Source organism: Galleria mellonella, unplaced genomic scaffold (genome assembly GCF_026898425.1).
Source record: "Galleria mellonella isolate WM207_F2 unplaced genomic scaffold, CSIRO_AGI_GalMel_v1 utg65, whole genome shotgun sequence".
Taxonomy (NCBI): domain Eukaryota; kingdom Metazoa; phylum Arthropoda; class Insecta; order Lepidoptera; family Pyralidae; genus Galleria; species Galleria mellonella.
Window position 1 is genome coordinate 6,236,595 of NW_026442138.1, and position 13,148 is coordinate 6,249,742.

General features: G+C 31.4%; 1 protein-coding gene across 2 annotated transcripts in view; it reads right to left on the reverse strand.

Annotated features, from left to right (window-relative positions):
- Positions 1-469: 469 nt before the first annotated feature.
- Positions 470-13,148, reverse strand: part of LOC113519801 (cell adhesion molecule Dscam2-like) — a 158,038-nt gene continuing 145,359 nt past the window's right edge. For both annotated transcript variants that reach the window (XM_031914195.2, XM_031914193.2), the window contains 8 exons: positions 11,419-11,646; positions 10,694-10,905; positions 9,478-9,592; positions 8,856-9,024; positions 8,192-8,343; positions 6,627-6,788; positions 4,906-5,013; positions 470-4,043 (listed from right to left, as the gene is read on the reverse strand). In XM_031914195.2, the coding sequence (XP_031770055.2) occupies positions 3,916-4,043; positions 4,906-5,013; positions 6,627-6,788; positions 8,192-8,343; positions 8,856-9,024; positions 9,478-9,592; positions 10,694-10,905; positions 11,419-11,646 (1,274 nt within the window). In that variant the 3' untranslated portion in view covers positions 470-3,915. The remainder of the gene's footprint in view (positions 4,044-4,905; positions 5,014-6,626; positions 6,789-8,191; positions 8,344-8,855; positions 9,025-9,477; positions 9,593-10,693; positions 10,906-11,418; positions 11,647-13,148) is intronic.

Genomic DNA, 13,148 nt, shown 5'->3' on the forward strand with positions numbered 1-13,148 from the left:
TAAAACATCTCATAACCAAAGGAAAACAACAACAAGGTCGAGAACACATTATAATATTATAATAAGTTTGAAAGTATCATTATTGAAAGAAGAGGTAAACTTCCTTCCGTTCTTTACCTTAATGTCACTCCGTATAAGGTCCGTAGAATTCTTACTAATATTACTTATAAATTTAATATGAAAATTAGTTTATTTGTGTTCTTGTAGCGCTTTAATTACTCAATCAATTGTTACGTGATATATTAATACGACAAAGTTGATAGTGACGTATATTTCGATTGACAATTGATTGAATCATTATCGTGATTTTAGCCATTTTAGGACAAGCCTTTGTTCAGCAGTGTACGGATAAAGGTGCCGGTCCTCTACCGTGCGTTGCATCTTCTTCCACGCACAACCATTCTTTGTAATCAACCAGCAGCAGTCTTTGCGAACGGTTACGACATAATAACCCTCAAGAAAAGAGCATATTTCCGACAACACACCTGCAATGGCAGTCACTTACCATCAGGTAAACTGCATGCTCGTTTGCCCCCTGTGTTGTAGAAAATTATATATAATAAAATAATCCTCGCGTTACCTAAGCTTTTACTTGTGCCCAAATAAAACCAACTGTTTGCGTTAAATATATTTAATTTATTTTATATTAACCAGATTCTCACATAGATACTTATTTTCGTATTATTTACAAAATACAATCATATTGTCATAAAACATTCAATAAAAATTGACTAGTTTTGATGGTATCTACAAAACCTATTTACACATGTAAGCTCCGAATTAAAATAGATATTAAATATCAGTCTGACTAGATTATTTATTTACATCTTTATATAATAACTTTGACACGAAGTTGGCTATCTACCTAGTATATTATTTTATTTATAAAAACATAGGTAGAGGGAGAGAAAGTGCAGTAAGTTGGAAAAAAAATGGAACAAACTAAACTAGTGGGAAGGGGGGGGGAATTAATTGTTAGTAATGAGAATTAGTAGCACAATTGTTAGTGATATTATGTCAGGTCTACCTGCACGCGGGGTCTCTTGGAAACCATCGTGATTAACTGCTGGTGAATTCCTCATGATGGATCAACTGACCTACTGTTATCTTCACCAATCTATCCATCACTTGTACCCCATCAGCGTAAATTAATAACACCATTCCAATCCGTTTATTAAATTATGTAAATTAATTAATAAGAGAAAATAATACAAAAAAAAAAAACAAACGAAAATGACTAGGACACACAAAAATTATTATTGTTATTTTGTAATTAAAGAAAAATTAACACATTCTCTAATATTTTTACAAATCTCGAAGCGAAATTAGAAATTATATGATTTTAAATACAAATATTTATGTAATTCGTACCTACTACAAATATGGATTATTTTTATTTTTAAGTACATGTATGGTCAGCACCAAAAGTCGATGAATACATTAAGAATCAATTAGAATAGATTAAACCCCTATATTTTGTAGCAAACTTAATACAATTGTATATATTTAACTAATTATAACCTTATACGATATATATAAGGTGATATGAATGAATTCACAGTTTACTGAGTTTAGAAAATCTATCGACTTTTGATGTCGACTGTACCTACGTCTATTGAACAGGCATCGAACCTGCGATCATTAAAAAAAGGGCAGTGTATTATATTGCTAAATCACCAAGATCGTCATAATGTAGACGTAGTTACTATGAATTATCGATACTCTTAATAAAATAAACTTGTTCGATGTAAACAGTCATTTTATAGTCTGTAACAAGCGGTGGCAACTACTGGCAAAACCTCCCAATAGGGGGAGGTCTATGTTCAGTAGGACAGTTAATGGCTGATATGATGATGATGATGATCCGACATCAAGTTGTACTTATATATTTAATAACTTAATTTGAAAAGATAAAATAAAAAAAAATAAGGTGGAACATGGTAATGAAATTACAGGGTACAAAGATATACTTAGAGGCAAGCATGAGGGGTATCATGGCCGAAACAGTATACTCTGTTATGTCCATGATACTGTTCATGTCTATAGGTAACGGTTTCAACTTTCCATCAGGTGGGCCGTCAGCTTGTTTGCCATTCTAAGTTGCATAAATAGAAAATACTAAATAGAGAGTTTTCTTTGTATAAATAATCAGAATTCTTGTTATATTAAACAGTAAGATGTAATACAAATAACGTTCTGTATAAAGATGTTTACTATCTGAGGAATCGCGTAATAAAAAGACAAGCAACTAGGTATTCTATTCAATTTGTTTAGTTACATTTTATCCTATCTATTTTGTTTCAAGTACGAACGAGTATGTTTAAATAACATTATATGGCAGTTCTTTGAGTATTTACCTAGTATTAAACCTTATTTTAATTAATTCATTGATTTAACTGATTTTCTATAAAACTTTATGTCAGTAGTGATTATAAATGTTATGTTTTGACTGTAGAGATATAAAAAGCTTACTGTATTTTGAATTATTCGACTAACAATCGGAAGTGTCTAATTATTTACTGTAAAAGTTCGTATATATAGTTTGTTTTATTAAAATTTAATGAAATGTTATAAATCAAATTTTGTTGAAATTGTCACGGAAACGCTAAATGAAAATAGTAACAAAGCAAAACATTTTATCAATTAATTTTTTTTTTATCTAAATTAAATCTAAAAGTTTATTGTGTTTATTATTTCCAAAAAGGTTCTGATTTCGGTTGTATTTGTTTATATTTGTTACCATATAACTCCGTCAATTCCAAACCAATTTGGAAAATTCTTCTTTTATTTCATAGGACATACTTACAAATTTGTTTCTTAGAAATTTTATCTAAATCGATTGAGTAGTTTAGTTTTTAAAACAAAATAACTGATTGTGTCACTTTGAAATCGGTGTTTGTGGGACGCAATCTTTAATTATGATTTTAATATATAGATGCAATAAAATATAAACGGACAGATCAATTACTTCTTTGTTTAAATTTTCATTATGTTTTATCAAAACAGACTATTGTAAATTTGATATTTGCCGTTATTTGCTGTCTAGCAATATAGTTGGCCAATTTTCTAGAATCTATTATGTGTATCTATTATACTGTTGTATTCTTAATTTGAAGTTATCATAAACGTGACACTAATTAGATATTTGTATAGGCATGGATAATATCTATACCGCTCCGATATCTGTACATTGTTTTTTTTTTTAAATTAATAGCAAAAAAAAGGTTATCACCCATTTTAATATCATCTATACCAGTCTGATATCTCCATTCGTTACAATCAGGTGTTTTAATTTAATATTATATATTGGACAACACTGATATATAACATATCTTGTATTAGGCAATATATAGATATTTTAACTTCAACATAGATATTGCTGTATTCACTCCTAATTTGTAATACTATAACGCTGATTACATTTGATTCCTTGTTTTTTAACAAAAAATCCTATTTTTCAGTTTTTAGGACGCTAAGTACTATTAGCAATAATTTTGGTTTTGAGTTCTGGTAAAAACATTTCAACGAACCTATTTTGATTATGAAATCGTATGCCCCCGCTGTATTTTCTTTTAACTATGTCGTTTCAATTAAAACAAACTTTTTTACACACAAGCATTGTACGAAGGTCAACGCAATTATTAAAAGTAATAATATAATTGTGATAATATGGATATGATAGGATATTTGTTATGTGTAAAGAACATAAATCAATTATAAAATAAATAATATTTAAAAGTTTAATTCATTATAAAAAAAAAAAAAACGAATCAACAAATATTTCACTCGAAACGCTCGGACTGGAAAGTTCTTTATATCTCCTTTCCTCTCCTATTTATAATACTAATTGGATGCAGTTAATAATGAGACTTGTTATTTATCGGATATGGTCGGTTTTCGTATTTGGATGCGCCGCTAGCTATGCTCGTGGTGCGTCCGCGGTGATAATGATCCAGGGCCGGACTCTACGCTAGAATCGCCCGCATACACTTCGGAGAAACCGCCTCCGCTGCCGCCTCCGCCGCCGCTACCGCCACCGCCACCTGTTATGATATTATGAAGGATATTGTTTTCTATACCTTCTAGTTACACAACTTGGAATGACAACCAACACCTTTGGTTAAAAAAGATCATATATTTTTTATGTAATATATAGATAGATACTCTTTATTGTTTCCTCCAAAAGATTACAACAGTAAACTTATTATAAATATAAATAATTACAAGAAATAATCACAATGAGAAAACAATGGGCGACCTTATCGCTAAGAGCGATCTCTTTCAGGCAACCTTTGGATGGAGAGGAGTATGTATATATATATATATATATATATATATATATATATATATATATATATATATATATATATATATATATATATATATATATATATATAACACATATACAAATACATACATATACATAATATATAATCTATCTTTCTATGAGAAAAACATTAAAGATTTGTTATTCATTCATCGTCATCATCATCTCAGCATTTGTCCACTACTAAACAGAGGCCTACCCTATAGACTGCCATAAGGAATGGTCCTGAGCCACCTGCATTCACTGACTCCCTGCAATGCATTTGAGGTCATTACTTCATTTAATGGGAGGGTCGTCCTACAATACGTTTGCCTGTACGGGGTTGCCACTCAAGAACCATTTTTCCCCATCGGTTGTTGGTTCTTCGAAGTATATGACCATCCCATTGCCCTCTTTATAGCACGCTAAGTATTTTAAAGCCTTTGCACACGGCAACCGTGTAGCAGAACCATTTTGGTTTCATCTCATTCATTCATTCGTATACGAATAAATAAGAAATAATAGCAATGTAATACATACTAAAAACTAGCTGAATTGAGACACTGCTCCCTTTAAAAGTTGATAAAAAAATACGTCACCGTGGTGGGACAGCGGCACGCAGTAGGAGGTTCCTGCGCAGTGGCGCGGCCGCACCTTCTCGTACCGGCTGAGCTGCTGCAGCTCGCAGTCGGAATGGTGCTTTTCCACTGTCACACCAAAAGACATTATATATAATTATTCCACAGCTTTATACGATATACTTACTATATGAGACGGAGAAGGGAACTATTTACCTTATTTATTATTATTATTGTCTTTATTTTGTAATGAAACTGGTTGTATTTTTGCTTTTTCTTTCTTTCTTTCTTTCTATACCTTAATCAACATATTTCTACATTGAATATTCATTTATACTTATTAAAATTATTTAATTACGATATTGTTCTTACACTGGTTCTATCATACGTTTTTAAAATTGTATCTTATAATCTGAATATAATAATTGTTTATAATTATAAAGAAAAAATGCTTTTATGTATAATTTTAAACTATCTACATATGTACCTACTTATTTCTGTGTATAGGCTAAACATGTCAATCAAAAATGTGTTATCTACTATGTTATATTGTTAACATCTGATTATAACTTCATTTACAAGCATTTTTCATAAACAAAAATCTTGAAATTTTGAAAATCAATTTTAAAAACAAGTAAGTACCTTTTCCTGTATATTTTTGAATATTTTATAGTTTTGTTCTACTATAAATTTTATTATATATAAGAATGTATTTCATTTTTTACATATCCCTGTCATTATTATGGCATGTGGTGTGACTACTTCTGAAATAGCAATCACTGTATTTTTTTAATTGGATAAATTTAGAAAATGACAATTAGAGATTCTGCCCCATTTTGGAATAACAGGATAGATTATGAATTGTTATTTTCTAAACTAATCTTATAAATATATAATTTTGAAAAATAATATTTTAATTGGTCTTATTGAGTAGAGCTAATATTAAAATAATATTCTCTAAATCAGGGGTCGCCGACTTGACTAGACCCAAGATCTGCTGTTTACTGACGAAACCATGCGCTGTCTACCAATTATATACTTCTTGAAATCTTTAATGAAACAACATAGTTGAGTGCACAATTATGTAGTATTGTAGTATTTTTTATTTCCTTAAGAGGGAAAACATAAAGCTGAAAATTATTCTTAGTAACTACTAGTATTGCGTGTGAGCATCTACTGGCAAATTAGCAAAATATTATATTTTTTTGCAACTGCTACTCTAAATGATCTCTTATATATAATAGAAACTTAAAAGATAAAATTTCAGAATCAGCCCACTAAGTATGGTAAAAAGACTAAAATATTACTCTAACTAAAAGCCAAATCTTATTGTAATATAGATAAAAACAATATTGCACTGACCCCAAATAATAATTGTGATAAGGGCAGGAAGATGATGATGATGATTACCCTATCTAATAATCTCTTCTATCTACCTGAACACTTTTTGAACCCCTTTTTTACGAGCTTAGAACTTAGGCTGAACCAAAATCTTTTTGCTACTGTAACACTTTTAACTGGTTAAATATAATGATTTACAATATCATTAATAAATATATTTTTAAATTAGATTAGAGAATGACTAATGATTAGAAAATTTTCATTTTCTAATAATTAGAAAATGACAATTTTCTGTTATGATGATAATAGTCTGATAATGATGACGTAAATAAATGTAAATAAATATAAAAGATGTAATGTAACATTCTAATTTACATATTGTAATGAGCTGGAATGTTTACCGTCCCTGTCGCGGTGTCGCTGCGGATGCTTCCTGCAGGGCCGGTGCGGCGGTGCGTCGTTGTCGCGGTGGCCAAATGTGCGGAACTGCAACGTGTGGTCGAGGGTCGCGGCCGTCTCGCCGCCCACCGCGAACGTCGCGTACGGACTTATCTCGTACACGTCTGTTATAAAGCAACTTATTATGAATGATTAAAGATCGTGTTCCATAAAAGAAATCGACTTCAATTGTGACAAAATTTGTTATTTTGATTAAAAAACGAAAGTAGTGAACCGATTTTGATAAAATTTCTATAGGATCAAACTGTAAATATATCCTTTCAGGTAAAAAAAGAAATTTTCTAAATCGGTTTAGATCGAGGTAACAAACATTAAGAAAAATACAACCGAATTGAGATCCTTCTACTTTATAAATCAGTTGAAAATAGCGTAACACCAAATTTTTTATCGATATTTTTTTGTAACTTTGGTATAAAAAACGTGCATATATAATAGGTACATATAAATACGACTACTATATAGTACTATATAGTAATATTACGTGTTATTTTTTGCATTACTGCGTATAACTTTACTATAATCTTCATCTTCATGATATAAACTATTAAGGGGGGCGAGAATGGGGGTTTGCTAATAATTACCACGCTTGGCAGGCGGGCTAGCAATCACAGTTAAGCTTTGGTGATGTTTTAAGAGGTTAAAACTTAGAGCGAACCAAAATCTCTTTGCTACTGTAACACTTTTAACTCGTTAAATGCAATGATCTTGTGTGATAAAAGACCAAATACTATACATATTTTTCTTTCAAATTTTCTTCCCTGCAAATGAATTAGATACAATTTCTTTTTGCAGTTTCTTATTGTTTTTTCTTTATTGTACGCATAGTGATAAGAACATTTAATTTCAAACGTAATGTACCTACAAAGGCGAGCTTGTTTCTAATAAGAGATTTCTTCTAATAAACCTTTTCATGTGAATTAAATTGTTATTTAAAAATAAATATAAGCAGTTATACGATTTGTGTACTTTACAGTAAAACCAATTACAATTATCTATATATTAATACATAAAGCAAATACTTTGTACACCTTTTTACGAAAATTGCGCGGACCGAGGAGTATGATATTTCGCACATTTATAGTTTATATAGAGAAGGAGTGCAGAATGCTAAATTTATTTTTTAATTATGCATAAACAAACATTAAATCAATAAAAAAAACAATACACACACTACTATATATTTTACATACACACGCACATATACTCTTTTGTTTATTGTTAAAGTGTGTGATCAAATTGAGACTATATTAATATTGTTTGTCTTTAATATTATTTGTTTTTTATTAACCATAAAAAAATCATTTATTAGAATACATGGTCGAATTACAACCACGGGGTGACTACTAAACATAGGCAAGAGAAATACATACAAAGTATAATAAACACTACATATTAACTCATTAACTCAGTTCATAAATTTGATTTCCACTAATGATATTCATGTTGTTTTGTAAGTGACTGTAATTTTTTAAATTAATGTTATTCTATCTATCTATATATTATTTACCAGAAGCCGGCGACAGTTTATCATGTTTGTAATCATGCTGACAATTCCGTATGTTCTGTTGCTCGGGACACACGGACTTGTCCGTGCTGGCGACGGAGTGGCTACAACGACGGGTCTCCTCATCTTGTTGAGTACCACATGGAAACAGCATGCTAGGGTTGAAAAAAGAAACGCATTGTTACCAATAGAAATCAGCATGAGACATGACAATGTGTGTAAATGTATTTTTCGGGTTATTTAAAAATATCTTACAATATAAAAACCACATTAGTGTGTGGATATAGTTTTTTTTATGGGTGAGAATGTAAAGGTAACCCCACCTGCGCTGCCTGTACACACTGACGGGGTACCTACCAGTAAGAGATGATAAGTGAGAATAAAAGCAGACCAGTTAACCCATAGTGAAAAGTTCCACAAGAATTAAGCCATGATGGTTTCCAGGGGGAATCGTATGGAAGCCAAACTGGTAGGGTATATTACTAGCAAATAGGCTGTTAGACCCCGTTACTAACAAAACTTGTCCCTGTGTGTGACATGTGTACGAATTTTATTTAGTCAGTGTTTCTGTAATAATTATAATAAAACTTGGTTGCATTGATCATAGTAATTTAATTTGCCAAATTTATATATTAAACTGATTTAGTAGTTAGTATAGAAAATGTACCTTCGCTTAGCCAGTAAGACTAGTATCAGCGCTGTGACTGCTATCGCAGCGAGTGCAGCGAACGCCACCGACACTGCTCCCAGAACGCGGTCGGCGTCCGCGTTGGTCCCACTCGTGATCACTGGACCACCTTCGCCGGATTGAAAAGCAACCGGTCGCCGGAGACGCTCTGTTTGAGAAAAAATATATTTATTTACTTATTAATTAGTGAAAGATATTTTTTACTTACTACTTTTTTTAATTGAACAAATATGGCAAAAATGGCAAAGGATTAAATACTTCAAACACATGACACACGCCCTGCATCATCGTGTGCAAGTACTCCGCAGTCTGCAGTCTTCAGTACGGACACGTGGCAGGACGTGGTAATGCGCGATTAAAAATTTTGTATGAAAACACATATATATATATATATATATATATATAAATATATATATATATATATATATATATATATAATATTCAATATTCAATATATATATATATATATATAATATTCAATATTCAATATATATATATATATAATATTCAATAGCTAAAATAGGTTTGTTTTTATGAATAAGGGGATTAAAATATATAAGATACGTAGTAGAAAATGGCCTATTCATATTTTAGTTAATACCTCCAGAGTGTGTTGTGGTGGCTGCGTATAGAACAGCTTGATGTCGAGCTGATTCCGTGGCAGTCCACAAGCGGAGGCCGTACCACGCGCCAGCAGTCAAACCTCCGATCACCACCTATTAAAATTTGCCACTCGGCTTCATTTAATTGTTTTTTTCTTCTATCGTTCATTAAACAATATGCCAATCGACGATTTTTCGTATTTAATAATATAGCACTGCAAACTAACACGCCAAATATGGTAATTGCTGGACAATTTAATTTTTTCAATCACAACACCATAATAACAAAAATTGAAATATTTTTAGTTGTTCCTGGAATCAAAAGTATTAAAATAAATTTTAATAATATACCACTAATTATTACCACTATTATTTGAAATAGTTTTATATGTTTTTTAATTAAATACACTAATTAAAGACAGCTTTTCTTATTAAAACAGAAAGTTTTGAAGCAACAATTGATAATTTTATTGCTGATTTGTTACAAACTAAAAGGTATGTTATGCTCGTTAGTAATCGTTCACGAAACAGAGAAGATAGTTTACTGTAAATATCCAACGTACAATGTAATTATTGTATGAATACAATAATATATTCATGATTCCATAGTAACAGTCGGCTGACAATGTGTTTGATTCAAAAGTTTCTCTCCCGCTCCGGTTTTCAACACCACCCGTGACAAATTTCCTGTACAAAAGTTTACAGGTACACAGAAAACTTGTTGATTATTTGCACAAAAAAGTTATTTTATTCGTCCCCGAGGGCCCAAATTCGAATGGAATTCTAATAAAGGTTTCAATTTACGCCTTGTTTTCGTCGGATTGGAATGTTAGACGGCATTTCTGTTCTTTGGTATTGACGTTTTGGATAAATTAATTTCCGGTTTACATCAAACGTGTATATGAAACCGTTGTAAACTATAGTTAGAAATCAACTGCTTAGACATGAATTACCGATATGCAATGTATTGAATTAATCAGCTGGCTGCCGAATGCAGTTGTTTAAATGTGCATTCTTCAGAAACAGTTAGGCAGTCGGCTATGCGCATTCTGCCATTCTAGTTAGGTCGTTGACAAATTTTTCATTGAATGCAGTTGAATTCACGCGCATTTCGCGCATATACCCGCATGTCCAGTCCAATGTATAGCGACTTGGGTCATTTGAAACAATTTTTGAATTGAACATAGTTATTTAAACAATTAATTTTCTACTTACCTCTCGATGATGATGCAACGAAGTGAGATCAGCGTCTCTCCAGACCCCTGAGCCTCCAGCATCTACTCTTCTCCATTGCAACCTGACCAGCCGAGCTCCGCACCGAACCGCTCGCCGAGCATCAACTGCCAGAGCACTGCTGTTACTCCATACAGCCGCTTCAGCGCCTTCTTCATTTTCGTCTACTTCCCCTCCACCTTCCCATACTAGCACTATTCCAAAAATATTATTATTTATTTTTTAATCTTTTAATTCAATTATTTATATTTTAATTTGAGAATATCAAATTGTAATAGGGTTTGACAAAAGAATCTTATTCTTGAAAAAAATCCTTTTCCAAAATCAAGCAATGTTCATATAATTCAGGCGACTTAACCCAAAGGAAATTAACGTTAAAAATTCGCTGAATTTAACTCAATTACACTAAACAACGCTTTATCGCTGTGCAACAGAAGTAATGAGTTTTATGTCACCTATTTTAGATAACTCGACGGGCGTTATCCTGTCCGAATTTTAATTTATTTTCTTTCCATAAAAACAGTAAACCTATTATAAATATTTAAAAACATTGAACGGCCCAGCCTTTCTCTATTATTGTCCCGAACAACACTAATGTCTGATACGTATGTGGTACTAATGATTTATCAATTTAAATTTTGGTTTACATACTTGTACATATATAAGCTAAGATTTATTTAGTACCTGCTTAATGTACAAATACTTACCAGGAGGTTTTGTCCTGACCAACAATGGCTGAGAAGGCGGAGAAGATCCAGCTCGGGAGTGGGCCACAGCTCTTACAGAGTATGTTACGCCACAGGACAGAGCTCTCAGCATAACACTCACTGCCTCTCCACCAGCTTCTAACCTCCGTTCCTCTTCTCCTCGCGTACTTGCCGGCTCAATGCCTTCTCCGGAATCATCACGGACCCGAACCCACCAGATTGTGAAGCCTTATGGAATATAATCATCATCATATCAGCTTTTAACTGTCCATTGCTGAACATAAGCTTGCAGGGGGATTTTGCCAGTAGTTGCCACGCTTGACAAGCGGATTGGCAACCGCAGTTAGGCTTTGGAGATATTTTAAGAGGGAAGCTGCTGCCCGTCACTCGCCCTCCCTTAGTCGCCTTAGAATATAATGCTACATTAATATTTTTCACGTTTAAAGGGAAAACATACCAAGGATAAGGCTGACACTTCAAACGAATGATTTTTCTGAACTTATTTTCTTATAGATAAAGTTTACCGTTATCTACTTTCTATATTAATTTTGTTACCATCACGTCTAGTAGGTAGCTACGTCTTTCTTAAAATACTACCAAAAGCCTTACTGCGGTTGCCAACCTGACAACTACTGACAAAACTCCTAGGAGGAAGTCATCACGATCAGCAGTGGACAGTTAATGATGATGATTTGTGTAATATATTTTATCCAAATTTCAAATTAAAAAACTGTTTAAATATAGTATTAAAGTAAAATATTATTTATTTATTCATTAAAATAATGTCTTTAACTTTTATATTTAGTATAAGTAGCGTATTGTATTACTTTTATTATACCATGAAAATAAACTATAAAATATATATAATACCTTCTTAGGTAATGAAACAATCTAGTAATTATTATATAATATTAGCACAGTATAAAAAACTCCTTATACTGTGACACTGGTAAGATTTGTTGTTAATAATATTAACAAGTCGTAATAAGTAATTTACGGTTGTGATTTATCTATCAAATTTTGCATAATTCGATCACAAAGTTTCATTACAGATTTCGCGTTCTCGTTAACTTAATGCGATCGTCGCCAATCTAAATTTTCAACACAAAAAAAAGATATATTAAAATTTGCTTTTAAAAACATAATATTGATTTTTATAGATACCTATATAAATAAAAAAACAAACATGATTTTACTTTTTCAATAAATTTCCTGTAAATGTTTGCAAAGCTATTCGTTCAAAGCTAGATATTTGTTATAAAATTATTCATAAACGGCTGAATGGATTTGAATGTTTTAAGACAAATGGATAACAAAATATTCTAAATTAACATACAGGATATTTTTTCATCAATTATTTATTTATTATGTACAATATACAAAATAGCTGTATAATATAACAATCATAAGCAAGAATTATATGAACAAATTATAATTTTGTAGTAACTAATTTGTAAACTACAATAACACTGGGCAACAAAATTTATGTCGTGCAAACACGGACTTATATTTTTTTCTTCAATGAGCGACTGTTAGTAAAAAATTTTAACTAACAGTAATTGTAATTTTAATTAATTATTTTTACTAAAAATACGCAATTAAAAAATCTATGGTCCAAGAATAAATTTATATAATTTAAATATGCCGTAAAAATAAATAGCTGATATTTCAAAAAAGTAAAAAATCTATCAAGGATGTACGAATGCACGGATTTTTTAATGACCATGTAA